The sequence below is a fragment of the Macaca mulatta genome, chromosome 13 (genome assembly GCF_049350105.2).
Source record: "Macaca mulatta isolate MMU2019108-1 chromosome 13, T2T-MMU8v2.0, whole genome shotgun sequence".
Classification (NCBI taxonomy): Eukaryota; Metazoa; Chordata; class Mammalia; order Primates; family Cercopithecidae; genus Macaca; species Macaca mulatta.
In genome coordinates this window covers 107,351,641-107,371,390 of record NC_133418.1, presented here as the reverse complement: position 1 = coordinate 107,371,390, position 19,750 = coordinate 107,351,641, and the positions used below count along the sequence as shown (strand labels likewise).

The window sequence follows — 19,750 nt, the reverse complement described above, 5'->3', positions numbered from 1 at the left end:
CAGTAAGGATACAATGAAGAACAAAATATAATCCCATTCTTAACATAGAGATGATTCTGGCGGCTTTTCCCATGGTGAGCAATGTTTTTTTCTTTTTTCTTTTCTTTCTTTCTTTTCTTTTCTTTTTTTTTTTTTTTTTTTGAGTCGGAGTCTCACTTTGTCGCCCAAGCTGGAGTGCAGTGGTGCGATCTCGGTTCACTGCAAGCTCCACCTCCTGGGTTCATGCCATCCTCCTGCCTCAGCCTCCCGAGTAGCTGGGACTACAGGCACCCACCACCACACCCAACTAATTTTTTGTATTTTTAGTAGAGACAGGGTTTCACCATATTAGCCAGGATGGTCTTGATCTCTTGACTTCGTGATCCGTCTGCCTCGGCCTCCCAAAGTGCTGGGATTACAGGCATGAGCCACTGCACCCGGCCTAATTTTTATTTTTAGTGGAGATGGGGTTTCCCCATGTTGGTGAAGATGGTCTTAGGATCTCTTGACCTCGTGATCCACCCACCTCAGCCTCCCAAATTGCTGGGATTACAGGCGTGATCTATCGCGCCCAGCGAGTGAGCATTGTAATGTGAAGGAGACTGGAAGGTAAGGAGGCTGGATTTCTACTGCCTGATTCTCATTTTTTACAAAAAAGCAGAAGAAATTCTCTGGGAGTTCATGACGTTTCTGGGGCAGTCTGTGCGAACAGAGAGATCTGGTCTAGGACATAAGTGAAAATTGCTTATCTTGCCCCAGGAGGCAAAAGCCCCTTCTCTAGAAATTTAGTTCAAAAGTAATTTTATTCTCAAATAAATGTAATTATACAAGAATCACAGGCTAATAATGGCTGCCTTGTAATAAAGACTATAATGTTGAAGAAGCAGTGACGATAGAGAATGGAAGTTGTTACCCAGAGGACAAGGGATAGGGCTGCTCTGAGAAGCAACCTTAGGATCTGTGTGACCCCTTTGAGGGTGGGGGTGGCCGAGAGTGTCCTTAACCTCCTTCTGGAGAACCTACATGTGGAAGGAGCTCACGTGTCAGGCTGCACCTACCTTTGGCTTGTCACATCTGCTTGAGGGCAGAGACCAGGCCTTCTATCTTCTTATTTGTGGTTGCCTCTCCTCACTCTCCCTCCTGCCCTCACAAAGCTCAGCATGGAGCCCAGCACCAATTGGGCTTCTGTGAGTATCTGTTGAATGAATGCTTTGGCAGGAAACCGTTTTTGGACTCACCATTTCTAATTAAGGGAAAATGTCCCTCCTCTTCCCATCCACGTGACTAAGTGCAAGTGCTGCTCTGGGCTGATTCATCTCCTCATGAGTCATCTGCTTGAGTAGTAATGTGAACGGGCTTGCAGGCCAAGTGGTGAGCCTTCTGCAGCACAGCCGGCTTCAGGCAGCTTCCAGAGCACATTTCAACCCTTCTACTGGTCAGTGGGTAGATTTGCCCTGTCTTTCAAGGCCTCGAAACGATCTGCTTGCTGAGTCACTTGTTTATTTAACAGACGTTTACTGAGCACCTACTGTGTGCCTGGCCCCGTACCAGGCACCAGAGATTACAGCAATGGCAAAACCAGGTCATTCTCGGCCCCGTTTAGCTTACAGTCTACTAGGGAAAAAAGGGCACAAATCCACAATCCTGTGAACATTTCTTCACAATTGTAACAAATGTTCCCTAAGAGGGGACCCAGTGACACGCATGTGTGTAACAGGGGTCTGACCAAGACCAAATCAAGGTCTAAAGAATGAACAGGGGTTCACTGGGCCAAGGGCAACAAAGGAACTTTCAGACAACAGCAGCAGCACGGCAAAGGTTCCATGACCATGGCAGGGGAGGGAGAGACAGCACGGCCCCAGAGAGTGAAAGCGGCCCGGGGACAAGGGAGCCAGGGGTACCCGAAGCTGGACACAGAGGCGGGGACCAGACCCAGAAAGGTCTCTGAGGCCTGGAAACAGTCTTTTTCTTTCTTCTGAGAACAATTAGATGCTATTGACGGGTGTGGGAAGGAAACTTGACCAAACATGGGTGTGCAAAGTTTCCCCTGGAGCTGTGGTGACGATGGATGGAAGGGCCTCAGTGTAGGGGAAGTTAGGAAGCAATGAATGTACCACGACAATGAGGTCCTATTCCTGGGGGGAGGCCTCATGAATGTGAAGAGCTGAAAGCCAAAACCAAATATCAAGCGACCTCTCAAAGGCATATGGTCAGCATCTCAAGGCACATGAGACCCCATCACTAACCTTCTGCCCATTGGCAGGAGGTCTGCTGGAAAGGCTTGGCCATCCCAGTTAGGGCCTCAGCCCCCAGGGCAAGGAATTAGGGGTGAGCTCATCTGAACAGCTTCTGTCCTTGGCGGCTCCCACAGGAGGTAGACAAGCCCAGCAGGCCTAAAGCAAAGAGCAGCCTGACAGTGCATGAGGGAGAGGGAGCCTCCGAGGTACAGCGTAGCCAAGGAAGGTCAAGACCCCAGAACAGAGAGACTGAGGGTCTGTCTGCAGGGCTAGTGTGGGAGGAGAAGGAGACTGCAGTTGGTGCTGGGAAGAACCAGGGCTTTGACTCAGATGGCACTGAGTTTGATACCGCTGCACCCCTTAGTGATGTGACCTCATGCCAATTACTTACCCCAGAAAAATGACCCTCCTCCAAGTCCTACCCTTGCTGAAAGAATCAGCTGGGGTGGCCTGTGAGAAGGACCTGCTTAGGGCCTTGTTCCATGAGAGACACTCATGAAACAGTAACCACTGTCTCAGCAGCAGGGCCTGAAGAGGTGGGTACAAGACCAGGTCATCCAGAACAGGCTAGAAGACACTGGCTAATTCCGGCAGGGTAAGGGGAGATGACCTTGGAGGTGGAGCAACTGTATTGCAGGGTGATTGTATTTGTACGTTCACAGGTCAAGCGAAATAGGCCTTTGAAATTTGAGAACAAAAGAAACAAAACTGACCCAAGTGAGGGTGTTTGAAAAGCAACCATGTCTTACGAGGGACTGGGTGGCAGACCTCTCCAAGACTGTGAGCAGCGGAGCAGTCCAAGAATACTCTTCTGGTGTTTTGAAGCCCTGTTTCCTATCATGAGCTCTATTTCCAGCAGACTAATGGGCAGAAATCTATTCTGAGGTCTGAGGGCTGCCCAGCATTAGCCAGGAGCTGGGCCTTGGGCAGAGCCCTGGAGAGAGGCATCCTCCAAAGTCGCCTTGCCGCCACCTCTCCTGACACAGCACATCAGCTGTTGCATGGGCAAGGGCGAGTCCTGGCCAAGGCCTTGCTTGTGCCCACCCCACCCCCACCCAAGGGTTGGGCTGGAGAACTTCTTGGGGAGCTGCCTCCTCCATCACATTGAGGCAGTGAACCAGGGATCTTTGGAGGGGAGAGATTCATGTGGGAAATGTTGCAATATTTTCTCTGGAAGGATAAGCTATCCAGGCAGCAATGGTGCTGGGGAGGGCTGGGAGAGGGGGTGCAGAGGAAATGTTAGTCACTGGAGAGAGGCACAGTGTTTGTAGATCACACAGCCTTTCTGTGCCCACGCTGGGTGGAGCCCTGGAGGCCCAGAGGCTAATGTGTCTGGTTCTCATGCGCCACCTCTTAGAGGAAACAAACATTTTGATATTCACAACTAGACAGATTACTGAAAAGAAAGAAATGCAGAGTGGGGCCCACTGTCTGTAGGAAAAGCTCCTGCCCTGTTCAGGAGGAAGCTGGTTAAACCACGCAAAGACTCCTGTTGTCTGCCTGGGGAAAGAAAATACCTCAAGTGTTTCCTGGGGTTTTCTTCTGTGGGTTGGTCGGTTCAGGGACAGGGTGTAGAGTACAACCGGGAGCAGTCAAGGTCTGTGTAATCCCAAGATGTCTCAGACTGTGAAACTCACGGCTATGATGAAGAACAATGAATTGTCAGCAACCTGTATATTAGGATGGGGGGAAAGGACCACACACGAATGTTTTAAAGCTTGAAACTGACAATATCATGTCCGTTACTTTTGTTCGCAGGTCCATACGCTTGTAATTTATCACAGTATAATTTTATACTTCTTTATATGGTGGTTTGATTAATGCTTATTTCCCCCCACTGTCCTTAATGCTCTATGTCTTTCTTCTAGTTTATTGCCAGCACCTAACACCGTCCTTGACACATAGCAGCTGCTCAATGTTGAGTTAAAGAATGAGTCAGAAAGTAACTCAGTAGCATCTTAGTAATTTCCTTGCAGTACATAAGTGCTGCCAGAAGGTGGTGAAAATACTCAGAGCAGAGAATTTCAAGCTTCAGAGGCAATGGATGCTAATAATTACATAATGCAACAAATTTGGTTGCTTCATCAAATGTGGAGTTAAGTTTATTTCCTCAGCTAACACTTGATTAAGATAAATCTCAAGGTGTGGCAGAAACGGTCAGAAAGATTTGCATTCAAATCCAGCCTCTGCTGCAGACAGCCAGGAATCTTAGGCAAATGCCTTTGACCTTTCCGGGCTTCCACTTCCTCGTCCACAAAATGGAATGTACAATGTCAGATTTTGTTATGAAAAGTAAGTGAGAGAACACTAATACACACACATATGTATATACATATACATATGAGTGTGTATATATATTTATAATTCTTCAACCTCAAAGTTCTTTGTATCTATCATATTATTTATAGATTATTACTGCCATCAAATATTACTTCCATGTCAAAATTTAATACTAGAGTTCAAGCAAAATACATTGAGTTAAAAAGAAATTGAGCAAGAGTATGCAAAAAAAGAAAAATACTGTGCTTTTCAGGCCCTGTTGTCCTCCGAGAAAAGTAAATCTGAGTTCAAGACCCTGACTTCTTCCTACAGAAATTGGAGAGAATGCGGCTTCGTTTCTCTGTGAGGATCCATCTAGAGTTGAATTATTTTGTCAAAATAAGGAGCATTTTCCTAGTTAGAAAAACTCAAAGCACTCAGAACATGATAGGATAGATTTCCTAAAGGAAATAACCCCTCCAGAAATTTGAGGGCTCTTGAGTACACAGTTCTAAAGTAAACATGTGGGCTGTAAAAGTCAGTATACAGACCTTCTGCAAGGCATATGTAACTTTTATAGCTCAAAATTTACCATTGATTTTTCTCTCAAGGTTTTTTAGACCTAAATTAATTTTTAATATACTGACCTAAGATGCCCGGCTATTTTTAGATAAAACTGTGAAATATCCCTTAACTTTAAAGTAGGCTGTGAGACATAAGATAGTTAAAGCATTACATTGCCAGCAACCTACATGAATGGAGGTTTCGTGCCCACTGGTCTCATGCCAACTGCACATAGAAATGCTGGCGGGTAAACAGCACTAAGGGGACTTGGGATCCTGCCCAGGGGCTCGCTCTGCTCCACTCCAAGTCAGATTCACAGGTGCCAGCTCCACCCAGGCCTCTAATCGCGAGGCAGATGAACACATCAGCAAATGGCACCCTCTAGAAAGGGACCAGGACCACTCATGCATAAGGCACAGGAGGAGCAAACTTGCCTATTTGGAAGTTTTCAGGTTCAACATTGTTTAGTTCAAAACTCAGCACCTGGCAGCCTGTCCTCAGGTACCAAGCACCTAAGTAGCACTGGGGGTGAGGGGCTGGGGTCATGCTGAGCTGTTCAAAGAAGGAAAGCCCTTCCCTCTACAACTCCCTCCTTGAAATGAACACTCATTTTCTGAGCTTTAGTAATACTTTGCCTTCTCCTCTGTTCTAGTTCTTATCAAGTAACATGACCAAGTCAGTTTTGAGTAAAGTGCCCCCATTAACTGTGCAGTCTCGGAACACAGAGACCTTGAGGTACTGCCCTCTGAGACCATAGTACCCAAGACGGGGCCCGACATGAAAAAGAACTCAGTGAATTTTGATGAATAATGAAAAATGAAGGATAACAGCAATGAAAGATATGTTTAGGGGATGAGGGAACATAAGAGAACATTGTCCTTTGTAACCAGGAAAAGATATGTTTGATGAAAAAAAGAAATGGGTCTCAAATGTTTATTTTGTGAGATAATAAAATGATTGTTGTCATTTTAAGCCACTAGCTTTTGGGGTGATTTGTTACAGAGTAACAGTCTCTGGAACAGGTCATTGTGCCTAGCAGTGGGTACTACCGAAATATAAGCAATGGGTACTTTCTTCCTCCTGGGATGCTTGGCTGTTCCCTGGGCCCCATGTATAGAATCCTTCTCTGTTAAAGTATGTCTTATGTCTGGAGGGAAATTTTCTACCTTCCAATGTGCTTCTAGGTGCAGGAGGAGTGGGCAGCAGGGCTCTGCAGGACCCAGGGCGGGATGCACAGTGAGAAAGATGGACCAAGGGCTCCTTGAGGCGGATAGCCCAGAGTGGGCTAAGAGGCCATCTGTATGAAGGCTGCTCACCTGGTCCACTTAGCAGGTGGCAAAACTTATGAAGGAATAGGGATATCAATGAGCATCCTCAGTAATCTTCTATAGACCTTGTAGTGCTTGTCTGTAGAGCCCAGAACCCAGAGTTTTTCATCCAGAAACACATACATAACTTCTCTGCTTTAAAATAGCACACGGTTTGTTTTTGGTTGTATTTGGGGCTTTGCAGTTCTTCCTTGTTAATTATCAGTACTACCTGCTGTTTGTGACTGGCCTAGGCTTATGTCCAAGGGAACTGAGGCCACCACCTACTGATTCCCTATGGCCTTCCCTCCTTGTGGTCTCTGCTTGCCTTTCCTCCTTGTGTCCATTCTCTGCCTCCCACACACCCCTGGTGACAGTTGGCTCTGTGAAGAAACCTCTTTATGTCTCTCGAAAATAAGCCCAGTCATGTTCTATTTTTAATGGGTTTTAAATGTCTGTTCTGCAAAAGAAAAATCCCTGCAAAAAGAAGTCAGAAACTGGAACCTCACCCAGGGAGGGGATAAGTGTGGGCCCAAGACGAGGGCTGGTGGCAGGAGAAACTAGGTCCAGGCACCCTCCCTCTGGCCCTACTGGGCAGCAATGAAGCTGGATTCTCATATCTAAAGGAACATGGAAGTTCGTGTAGCACCGCCTGTGTGGGGAGAGAAACTGCTGTCTGCCTCAGTCTTGTTCCTGGGGGCAGTGAGCAGAGATGCTGCAACACTAGCGTCAGGTGGTGCTTGTTGACCAACTCCAAGCCCCATCGACTGAAAGCCACATGTCACCAACCTCACCCACAGGAAACAATGAGGTGCCTATACCTGAGTACCTGCTGTGAGAAAGCCTCCCCTAATGCCTGCCCTTGACAGTCAGGCCAAACCGCTCTCCAATGGGTGAGGCTCTAACAACGCCCTGGAGCACCTGTGGTGCTGTGATTAGGAACCTACCTCGTCGCCCCAATTCCGTCCCCTCCCAACACCTGACTGCATGTGTTCTCCTTTGCAGTTCTTCCCTTATGGAGACGCCTCCAAGTTTGCCCAGCATGCCTTCCGAACCTTCGACAAGAATGGCGATGGCACCATCGACTTCCGAGAGTTCATCTGCGCTCTGTCCATCACCTCCAGGGGCAGCTTTGAGCAGAAGCTGAACTGGGCCTTCAATATGTATGACCTGGATGGTGATGGCAAGATCACCCGAGTGGAGATGCTGGAGATCATCGAGGTGAGGCCTGGGGCGTGGTTGGCGGGTGGTGGGCACAGAAGGAGACCCCACGGCAGCCTCCTAGGTGCAGGGCCTTCGTGGTTCCTTCTCTCTCTGCTTGAGCCCTGCCAGCTGCACACCATGCCTGGACTTCTCCCGCTTCTGTTCCCACTGCAGCACAGTGCTGGGGAGGTCCCAGAACCAAGCCTTGGGGCCTGCACTGTCATGACAGTGGCATTGTCATCTGCCATTCGCTCACTACCGGATCTCCCGTGAACCTGTCTTACTGGGCACAAAGGATGTCATGGGCTCAGCTTCTCTTGCGTTTGGCATATCTCTGCTCTGCCTCACTCCAGCTGCACCTAGTGGGGTTCCGAGGCTGTCAGGGGCTCCCGGGACATCCTTCCAGGTTCTGATCATTCCACAGCAAGCAGGCTTTGCCCATTGTGTTTGTGAGTAACCCAGGATTCCTCTGCCACGCCAGCCCCTGCATACTGCACTCCCAATGTGAAGGTCTTCTTGGTTTTCCTCTCTCTCTGCCCAGCATGTCCTCCCCTGGCCTTTGGGGGCTCCTCCCTCACTTCACTTCCATCTCCGGTCCTATCCCACCTCCCACAGAGGCCTTCCTTCCCACATCCCTTCCCAAATATGCCCACTCCACCCCCACACCAAAGCAATCTAACCCTTACCAAGAGGGGTTTTGTCCCAACGTTTGTCCCTGCCCCAGATTACCTTGTTCAGTGGAATATACGGCAGAATGCAAGCTCTGTGAGGAGGCTCTGCCCTCACGGCTGCATGCCCAGCACCCAGACCGAGCTTGGAGCCTAGCAGGCATGCAAGAGCAGATGCATGATTCAGTAGCTTTCCTTTGATTGACTGTCTTAGCATGGATTCCCACCCCTGCACCAGCCACTCTGACCAAGGAGAGAAATTTACCACTTGCTGAAGGTAGAGCCAGGTGCTCCATCCTGGAGCTGGGGGGATGCCCCATCCAGACACCAGGAGCTGAGATCAGGCGGGATGGATCCCCACAAGAAAATGGGATGACTGCAAGAAACAGAAGCCAAAGCCCCAAAGTCCCCACAGCACTCTCACTCTCCTCCCAGCTTCAGAGAGAAGTCACCCGTCAACCCGCTGCCTGGGAAGCTGGCCTTGTTCACTTGCACACCCTCTCTTTCCACATCTTTAGTCTCTTCTTCTCTGTTGGCTTCTCCCCTTCTATCTTCAATGCCCACTCCCTTTCAAACATACCCAGAAAACTAACATCTTAGTTCTTTATTTGTATTCCCTTCATTCAATTAAATATATATTTTTTCAAACAGATTATCAGAAAAGATACAGCACAATAATTCTAAATACGTGGCTTGATTTTCTCATCTTTCTCACTCTTTAATCTTTTGTCCATCTTCCACACTTAACTTGGCTCCCTCCAAGGTCTCTCTATAAGGACCCTACAGAGTTGGTTTTTCCAAGTTTTTTTCTCTTCTTTGACTTCTTGTCATTTCCCCTCATTGGCCACCAAATCCCTTTCTCTCCAAAACTTTTCTCTCTAATCCTTGTCAATGCCCTTCAGCCAAAGTCCCCAAGGACATACCCACACTTACACAAGTTGAGTTTATTACTGCTTGCAGTGAGGGAATCTTGGTGCAATTCAGCAGGAGGGTGTTAGAAAGGACTTCTAGGATCTGCACTTTGGGAGGGTGATTTGGGGAGGGTTTGGGGAAGCAGAGGTTTACTGTGGATTGGGTGCTGTCAGGGAGTGGGGACACTTCTGTGATTGGGTATCTAGGAGAGGGGCACACACACCGACTCAATGCTCTAATGGGTGAAGAAGCAGTGGCCACTCATCATAGCAGGAAGCAGAGATGCTTGGTGTTTTGGGTCTGTGTTCAGATTTAATGACAGAGTGGTCTTGTTTTTGCCTTGCTCCATCATGGTCACTGGTATTTTGTGACATTGGTTATGTTTGGTGTGAAACCTGAGTGTGAAACCTGCCAGCTCCCGGCAGCACCAAGGCTGTCAGCGGACAGTCCAGACCAGCTCCTGGCTGTCAGCGAGCGGCTGCTTTTATTTCTCTTAGTTCTTTCACATTTCTCCCCATTGCTTCTAGCTCTTCCTTACTTCTATTCAGCATAGCATTCTCATGGGGAGCTTTTATGGATTGATTTCTCACTTGATTATGGGTCACATTTTCCTGCTTTGTGACACGTGTAATAATTTTTATTGGTTCCTGGACGTTATGAATGTTACACTATAGTGTCTGTATTTTGTTGTCTTCATTTATAGAGTGCCGAGATTAGTTTTGACAGGCAGGTAAGTTATATGTAAATTAGCGTGACTTTTTTGAGGCAGCTTTATAATTTTAAGCTTTTAGAGCAGATGGAGAGTAGGTTTTCTGAAGTAAGTTAGCCCAGTGACCAACTTGTGACCATTTTGGGGTTCTTATTGATTTTCTCATATATTTAGTGAGGTTTCTGTACTCTGGCTGGTTGGAATCAGCCCGGTGTGTGGTGATACTTATTCAGATATTTAAGTGAAAGAAGATATATCAGAGTATAACTAGACAGAGAATATAAATAGAAAAGAGGTTTCCAGAGGACTGAGGCCCTGGGGCAACCTGATGTTTAGAGGTGAAGAACATGAGGCAAATAAGTAAAGGAGATGGAGAAAGAATTGTCAATAAGGTCAAAGTGAAAAAGGAGAAGTGAGAAGTCCTGGAAGGGAAACACACTGTTTTGCGGGGAAGGAATGGAACGCGCAATCATGTCAAACGCTATTGATAGGAGAAGTAAAAAAGAAAAGTAATCATTGACAATTGGATTTGGAAACCTGGAGGCCATAGGTGAACTCACCGAGAATAGTTTCAGAGGAGTTGGAGCAGCCCAGGAGAATGGGAGTGGAAGAAGTAAAGACAGTGACTATAGAAAACTCATGCAAGAAACTTTGCTTTAAAAAGAAGAGGAATGGACAGTAGCCCTCCCGAATGCCCAGGCATTTAGCAAGCTCTTTGCATTAAGAACTAGAATGCTCTGCAAGCCTGTGTGAGCACCAAGAGTTGTTCAGCTTATTGTTCGGAAACTTCAGCCTCTGTGTGCAGCCTGGTTTCCAGACAGACGTTGAGGAGACCTCCTAGGCAGATTGCTGAAGTTTGCTCTCTGCCTAGCTTCCTCTCTGGTCCTCTACCCCGAAACTTCTGGCTGTCTTCACCTTCCCCCTCCAACTGCTGTCTCCTCCAGTCGGTGAGACAGCCCTGCTTGGGACCCTCCTCCTTGTGCTGCAGTCCAGGAAGGAATTCCAGGCTGAGATCATAGGGTTCATCTACTTTGTTTCCCACCTCCTAGGAATTACAGTCTTGTAAATTACAGTATTTTGTAAAGTCTGAACACAGCTATTTCTTTTATTTTTGTCCAGTTTTCTAGTTATAGTGAAAGGCAAGTCAGTACAGGTCCATCAGGGCTGGGAACCACAGGGGCAGGTTCGCAACGAGTTCCAAGTCTGGCATGCCCGGCCTTCGTGATATTATTACCTGTAATAGTCTGCATCTGAAACGGCCCTTCTTGGTTGTCGTGTTCACGGTCCCAAATGCAGGGCTGCATCATGGATACAATTATTGAGATCCTGCCATTTTCAGAGTTGCTTCCTGAGGTTCAGGAGGGACCTCTTGTGTTTACATTTCTTATTACCCTGACTTTATTAATAGTGCACTTGTCTTGTTGTCTTCATATCCATTGCCTCATGTAAGGGCTTTTGATTTCACCTTTTAAAGGCCAGGGTGAGAGTGGCAGCTCACATATGGATGGACCATTTGTCTCTTTTTAAATTCCAGACACGGTACACTTTCCCTGCTTTTCGTTTGTGCACCACTCTGGCTTCTAGACTAGTCAGGACCTTGTCTACCAATTATCCACAAAATGAAATTTCGGAAAGTCTGCCTCTTTTAGAGACAACTTTCTTAAAGTGTTCCATGATACATCAATACCATCTAGCTACAAAAGTAAATACACACAAAATATTTTATCTCAGTGGAGATTTTAACTTGTTAAATAAAGCGCTTTCTAGTTAGTGGTTTGCTCTGATTGGCATTTCTAAAAACAACTTTATGAGTTATAATTTACAGACCATAAATTCGCCCATGTTAAGTGTACAACTTAAATGATTTTTAGTAAATGTACAGAGATATGCAACCATCACCATAATGTAAATGTAAAACATTTTTATTCCCCCAATTAGATCCCTTATGCCCAAAGGCCTGCTCCTACCCCAGGCTCTGGCAGCCAACACATCACTGTGTCTCCATGGAATTGGCTGCCTTTCTGGGCATTTGACACAAATGGAATCACATCACATATGGCCTTTTGCGTCTGGCTTCTTTAAATTTTTGAGATTTATCCATGTGGTAGCATATTCATTGTCTTCTGTTGCTGAAATAGTATGTACTTTTTACTGTATAGCTGTATCCTATTTGTTTACAGTTGATGAGCACTTGGGTCATTTCCACATTTTGGCTATTAATAATATTGTTGTGAATGTTCTCATGCAAGTCTTTGTATAGATGGGCATTTATTTTTAAGGCACTTTTCTAAGAAAGAAAATAAATTATACTTTGGAAATTCCATATTAAGAATTGATTGTATACAATTAGTTGGCCTGGATAATTGAAATCTTCTCACTCTACTCTTTAACTTATAAACAGAGTCCCTGCTCCACAACTCTCCCTAAAGTAACTTTTTGCAGAGTTCAACTTTAATGGTACACCTGGCTTGGTTGGCTTACTAGACTCTAAGTTTCTAATCGGTTGGCCCCACATTTCATCTTTTCCTAAATCCCCAAGGCTTTCTGACTGTTTTCTGCACCTAGATGCAGAATGTTTTTTTTTTTTTTTTTTTTTGAGACGGAGTCTCACTCTGTCGCCGGGGCTGGAGTACAGTGGCCGGATCTCAGCTCACTGCAAGCTCCGCCTCCCAGGTTTACGTCATTCTCCTGCCTCAGCCTCCCGAGTAGCTGGGACTACAGGCGCCCGCCACCTCGCCCGGCTAGTTTTTTGTATTTTTTTAGTAGAGACGGGGTTTCACTGTGTTAGCCAGGATGGTCTCGATCTCCTGGCCTCGTGATCCGCCCGTCTCGGCCTCCCAAAGTGCTGGGATTACAGGCTTGAGCCACCGCGCCCGGCCGATGCAGAATGTTTAAAATTGAACCCATCGTGTTCCTCCCTTAACCTATTCCTAATCCATCATTTCTAATCTCACCATTGAGCCACCCTTTCTAACCACTTCCTCCAGCCAGAAACCTGGGAGCCACCCCAAATTCTTCTATATCCAATTGGTCACAAGACTCACCCATATTTGATTATGTCATCTCTTATTCAGTAGCATTTAAGGAGTTATTTGAAATAAAGTCAAATTCTTTATCCTATCCTAGAAAAACTCTGTGATCTGCTTCTCATTTCCCTCTCTCCAGCTTCATCTTTCAACACTTCACCTGGCCCTCCCTCCTACTGCCCCTTGCCCCACATCCCATGTTCCAGCAGCTAAAGCTTTTTCATTTGATCAGTATTTATTGAGTCCTACGATGTGCCAGGCATCGTACCAAGCCCTGGACTTGCAGGAGCACATGGTTTCTAGTTCCATAGAATGTACTCTTTAGTGGGGAAGACGAAGCCGTTATTTTAATAAAGGCGAGATGTATTCTGATCGGGGAGATGGTATGGGTTGTCACAGAAACTTGAGCACAAGGAGTGAAACTCCTCTGGGGAAAGGGAAGCTGAGGCTTGGAGGATAGGTGGGATCCAGTCAGGTGAAGGGGAGGCAAGAAGAGCTCTCTGTCCTCCCGGGTTTCTGGTAATATCACCTACAATGCTCTGTCCTCCCGGGTTTCTGGTAATATCACCTACAATGCTCTGTCCTCCCGGGTTTCTGGTAATATCACCTACAATGCTCTTTTCCACAAGGCTATCTACAAAATGGTAGGCACTGTGATCATGATGAAAATGAACGAGGATGGCCTGACGCCTGAGCAGCGAGTAGACAAGATTTTCAGCAAGATGGATAAGAACAAAGATGACCAGATTACACTGGATGAATTCAAAGAAGCTGCAAAGAGCGACCCTTCCATTGTATTACTTCTGCAGTGCGACATCCAGAAATGAGCTGATGTCAGTGCTATGGACTGCACAAAAGTCTCAATGTTCCATTCAGTCTGCAGCTATTCACACACACACACCCACACCCACACACACACACACACACACAAATATTGCTTGGACTACCTATAAATGGACTTGCTTCTTGTGTTTGAAACACTTGTGTGCATGAGAATGTCATTTGCTAATGAATTTTAAAAGCATATATAAAACAAAACAAAACAACCTGCCACAATGTGATATGTGTAATATCATTTCATAAAAATCCCTCTTCCTCCAAAGCCTGGGCAGAAATGTACTGCAAAGAGTTATATGATTTCTTGTTCATGTTTTGCTAATGCTTGTATCTCCTTGATTACATAATGTTAGTAGCACTGAGACCCCCACGGTAATGTAACTTAATTATAAGCTATGTCACTACCCTCCTGTAAAATAGTATTGGACAGACACAGAGGGACCCTTGGCTCCTGTGTCTGGTCCACACACCACAAGAGCTTGTATTATCAGTGAATATAAATGTACTACATTTGCATGCCTTTTGGGTTTGCCTTAATTCTTACCTCATTTGCATCCTATCGATCTGGAAAGAGCTGTTTTGGATGAATGCAGTATAAAATGTAAAATCCCTGCTAAATGACTTATTAAGTATATCTATCTATATATACATATACACAAAGATATTATTTATCAGAAGTAAAAAAGATGGAAGTGTATTGGTTTCTGTTTGAATTTTCAAAGGCTTCCAATGTGGTGGCAATAAATGTCCCAAATAAATTTATAACAATTGATTTTCCCCCTAATTCTTATTTTATAATTTTAAAATAGCAGCAGATGCTAGCAACAACTTACTAAATCTACTCTTAAATACACAACTTTGGAATTTGAAGAATTAATGACAACAAAAGGGAAAAAAGCAACTTTCCAGCTTTTCATCCAGGCTCCCAAAAGAGGGACAATGAACACGGCATGTGAAAAGTAGAACAGATTTGTTCATCCGAAAAAAAATGTTCATTCTCTGACAATAAATTCTATCTCAGTGTGACTTTGGTGCTAATGTTCAATGCAACGATGTGGAGCTGTACACACACAGTAGGTATGTTCAATGCAACTATGTGGAGCTGTACACACACAGTAGGTATGTTCAATGCAACTATGTGGAGCTGTACACACACAGTAGGTAGGCTGCGGGCGGGTGTCCCCCAACATAAGTCAGTAGGAAAGAAGACGTCTGTCTTCCCAAATCTAAAGTAGGCAAAAACACAGAAGTAGTTATTTTTAATAACAGAATAGAACTCTGACTCTTTTGATCTTGAAAGAGGCAAAAGAGATTCCATCAAAACCTCTAAAAGCAGGTTTGCATTTTCAGAACATGCGCCCCTAGAGAGCTGAGTTTTTTACACTGCACTGCCCAATAGTACTTTCTCTGATGATGGGAAGGTCTACATCTGCACAGCACACTGGCTATAACTGCACGTATGGCTACTGAGCACTTCAAGTATGGCTAGCATGACTGAGGAACTGAATTTTATACTGTAATTAAATGTAATTCGCCACATACAGCTAATGGCTTTAGTAACAGACAGTTTAGTGCTATATTATTTATTCAAGTACTTTTTATTGAATGCATTTTTTACCATTCTTTGTCTTAGGATCATTAAATAACACTAAACTAGGGACTAATGATTCTATTCATTCAACAAGAAATGGTGACCTCATTACAAACACTTAGGACACCAATGGTACTTGAAACACAGATAGAATCAAAATTCTGCCCTGAGAAGATAGTCCTACATGTGAATAGAATGTCCTAATACCCTTCACCCTTGTGCATGGTGAGCCCAAACTGCAGGCAGGGAGAGATCAGGGAGGCGCAGTACATCTCAAGACTCCTTCCTCACTAAGTGAGGACGGGCAGGTGAGGAGCTGTGGAGTGCTTCAGAATGGCACCAGGTTAAACCAGGCCCTGAGTAATTCATTCATAACAAATCTTCACTGGTCACCTACTGTGCACCTAACATCATGCTTGTGTGGTGAGGGAGACACACTAAATACACACAGACAGACAAATGCCAAATTATAACACCTATGAAGAAGGGCAGGGCAGGATAACAGGGAGGAGACAGACGGGATACTTTGGTGGCCCTACCCACAGGCTGGTGAGGTGACATCTGAAGTAAGACCTTCATGAAAGGAAGTGATGGAAAACAAACCCTCCAGCAGACTCACTGGTTCTTTTTATAAATAAAATGTAGAAGCTGGGCCAGCAAGCAAGCATCTTCTTATTCGCTTAAGTCCCTGATGCTGTGAGAGTGTGGACTGGTGCAGTGATGCTGCAGAGATGGCCAGCAGCGTGTAGCTAGAAGTATACTATTCCCTCTGTCCCAGCATTCCCACTCCAGGTGTATTATCCCAAGAAACTCCCACTGAGAGCTATAAGGGGACTTGTCCCAGGATAGTTGCGAGACGGGTATTGGAGGCAATGTAGCGGTTTGTCACTAGAGAAACAGGTAAGGAAAATACAGTGGATACACCCTATGGCACGCTACACAGCAGCTGGAAACAACAGACCGATGGACACGGTGACATGGACATTTAAAAAATGCTGAATGGGGGAAAAACAGCAAAATATATTTCCCAGTATTACATTCATACATAAATGAAAGATGCATTCTCACAAAAGAACTCTAAGGTCACATAAAATAAAAGGAAATATCACATTATAATGGTTTCTATAGGATTGGGTGGTGATGGGAGTGGGTTCAGTTATTATTGCTCCATAACAACCTGACGCGCAAACCTAGTGGCTTAAAACGAAGACAATCATTTTATTATTTTTCCTGGCTTCTGTGGGCCAGAAAATTGAAAAGGAAGGGCTCAAATGGATGATTCCACCTCGTGGTCTCTCATGTAGTTGCAGTCAGGTGGCAGCTGGAGCTGAAACAGGCCTGGAGCAGCTGGGGGCTGATTGGGGATTTCTGCGCCTGCAGTCTCGGGGGAGTGGTGCTACTTACACAGGGGCTGTGGTCTCCAGCACAAGTATTCATGCAAAGTTGGAAGTTTTATCTTTTCTGACTTAGCCTCTGAAGTCACGAAGTATCATTTCCACAGTATTCTACTGGTAACAAGAAAGCCACTAGCCCATCCACATTCAAGAAGGGAATCAGACTCCATCTCTTGATGGGGTGAGGCAAGTTTCTAGAAGAATATGTGGCATAAAAGATACTGTTGCCATCATCTTTGGAAAACAGTCGGCTACAGTCTACCTTGTGGCCACAGTTCACATCCTTTCCCATGCAAGATTGTTCATCCCCTCTCAAGAAACCACAAAAGTCTCATGCCATTATGACTTCAGGGTCAGGCTTGAGGCCCAAGAGCTCATCACATAAAGCTCCTCAGATGTGGTTCTTCAATGATAGCACACTGAGTTGCATTCTTCGTGATCCAAAGGCTTGTGAAATCGAGAGAGAATTATCTCCTCTCTTCCCTTCCACACGCACTAGGCAATGGTGGTACAGGCTTGGAATAACTGCAACAGACACACTATCCAAAAAGCGGGGAAGGGAAAGTGCACGGCAATCTCTGGTCTATGGCAATTCTGAAATCCAGCCAGGTACACCCTGGAAGGTCCTTGACTACGGTTTGGTCCTATTCTCTGGGGGTTTCTCTCCATGATTCTTGGCTCTGCTTTCTGTGCTTGTTTCTACCCTCTGGGCCATCCTTCCTTTTTCATTTAAAAAAAAAAAAAGTGTTTACAGCTGAGTAGTTTTCTCAATCTACTGCCTGCCTATACAATTTCAGGAGTAGAAAGACTCCTCATTTTGTACTCTTTGTCTTTCAGTCTAAGCTGACCTTATTTTAAAAACCTTATGGGTTTCTCAAGTGTCAGTTTATGAAATCCACTCCATTAGCAGAGGCTCATTGGGAGATTGCTGTAGAACACCCCTAATAATCCGAGAAGCCCTACTGTTTAATGGAGGGAACCCGAAAGGCACAACTTTAGAAGGCAGACTGAAAAGGTCTAAAAACACTGCCTTAGATCTTTCTGAGGTCCTCACAGAGGACCTTACAGTCCCATCCTGGATTTGACTTTTGCACTGAAGCCATTTCATATTTGAAAATCAGTTTTCACCTTGAAGAGAGTCTGCAAATGAGAAACAGTCTCACCTCCTTTATATGTAATTGCTTTTTTTCATTCATCTCTCTTCTCACCTTGTGTCACAGGCAGCAAAGAGCAGCCATGGGGTCCTTTTCATGCTTTGTCTAGACATCTGCTTGGCTAGATCACCTTACTTATTGGGTACATCTCCTATTTTCCATGTTACCATGGCATCAGTGTTGCCAAACACCTTTTCTCCCACTCTCAATTCCTTCAGCTCTCCCCAAAAACATCCTTGAGACTTCAGGCTTCTGGTAACAGCTTCTGCAAGGCCCTTTAGGGGCTGTTCATGAACACTCTCCTCGAGGCCCTTCCACCCAGTGCCACATAGCTTATTTTTATTTTGGTACTTATGCTTCCAGATACCAGTTACTATCACTGTATAACAAATCACTACAAAGTTTAGTGACCTAAAATGATGACTTAATTATCTCTGAGTTTTTGTGGGCCATGAATTCTCAAACGATTCACTTGGGCAGCCTGGCTTGGGATCTGTCATGTAGCTTGAGAGAGATGGTGAAACAGAGGGTCTGGAGCAACCGAGGGCTGGCAGGGCATCTGTCCATGCAGCCTCAGGCTCTCTTCACAGGGGCTCGCTTCGGCTTTCTCACTGTGGCAGCCTCAGGGAAGTCAGACTGCCTCCATGCCAGCACAGGGCTCCAGCATGGGTATTCCAGAGCTCAAGGCCGGACTTTCATTCCTTTTCATTGCCTTTCTGGCCCAGCCTTGGGAATTACAAAGTATCATTTTTACTGCATTCTGTTGGTTTTAAGAAAGTTCCATTTAAACACACATTGTATCTCAGCAACCTGAATCCTCGCTGACCTTGATATCCTAACCAGCTACTGGGGTTCCTTCAGACAGGACTAACTACGGGCTTCCTTTAATTAAGTGTGCCTGGGTTCTACTGGTTCTAGCTTACACTCAACTGCCATTTTAATTAACATGTTAATTAGCTGTTTAAGCCCTGCTGCTGGTCTGAAGGGAAAAGGCCCCCAAGCATCTTTCTATTATTTTTTTCAGAGTCTTGCTCTGTCACCCAGGCTGGAGTGCAGTGGCACAATCTCAGCTCACTACAACCTCCACCTCCTGGGGTTTAAGAGGTTCTCCCATCTCAGCCTCCCAAGTAGCTGAGATTACAGGCATATGCCACCATGCCTGGCTAATTTTTGTATTTTTAGTAGAAACAGGGTTTCACATGTTGGCAAGGCTGGTCTCAAACTCCTGACCTCAAGTGGTCTGCCCGCCTCAGCCTCCCAAAGTGCTGGGATTACAGGTGTGAGCCACCACGCCTGGCCAACCCCCCAAGTGTCTGATTTTCTATACGTCTAGTCTCAACTCTTTCTGCATTTATAAGTCCTAAGTTTCCATATTTCCTCTCATTCTGTAAATAACTCCAAACTATTTTAAAAAGGAAATCATACTGCTTTAAGGCTTCATTTTTCCTGTAATTCATTCATTCAGTGTTACAGTCTCTGGATGAATATAAACTACTTTCTTAGAGGCCAGACACTTATTTCTTCCACACAGTTGGAAATCACATGAAGAAGCAAAGCACAAGCTTAAACAGACGTCCTCATGGCAAAGGATGTACAGGGGTCTAGCAAGAAATGGCAATCAGAGCTTCTAAGTAAAATATCACACTGTTTCCTGAGCTTCTTTTTCGAAAACAATTAAGTTTCCGACATAGTTTGGGCATGCAATTTGAATTTTTTCCCAGCATTTTGCAGGTCTTCAGTATCCTAAGTCCTATTATTATTTTCCAAGTTCTTACATTTACCAATGTAAATTTTCCCATCAAGTACGTGCTTAACTAGCTGGTTAGTATCTAAAGAATTATCTCAAGGTTGCATACTCAGCCCAGAGATTCCATCTCTCCACAGGGCAGCCATTACTCCCTCCACTTCTG

The 19,750-nt window shown here is 45.3% G+C and overlaps 1 protein-coding gene across 4 annotated transcripts in view; it reads left to right on the top strand.

Annotated features, from left to right (window-relative positions):
* The window catches only part of VSNL1 (visinin like 1), a 115,479-nt gene extending 100,752 nt beyond the window's left edge, over positions 1–14,727 (top strand). For all 4 annotated transcript variants that reach the window (XM_028831957.2, XM_015111750.3, XM_015111753.3 and 1 more), the window contains exons 3-4: positions 7,352–7,567; positions 13,494–14,727. In XM_028831957.2, the coding sequence (XP_028687790.1) occupies positions 7,352–7,567; positions 13,494–13,691 (414 nt within the window). In that variant the 3' untranslated portion in view covers positions 13,692–14,727. The remainder of the gene's footprint in view (positions 1–7,351; positions 7,568–13,493) is intronic.
* The last annotated feature ends 5,023 nt before the right edge of the window (positions 14,728–19,750 follow it).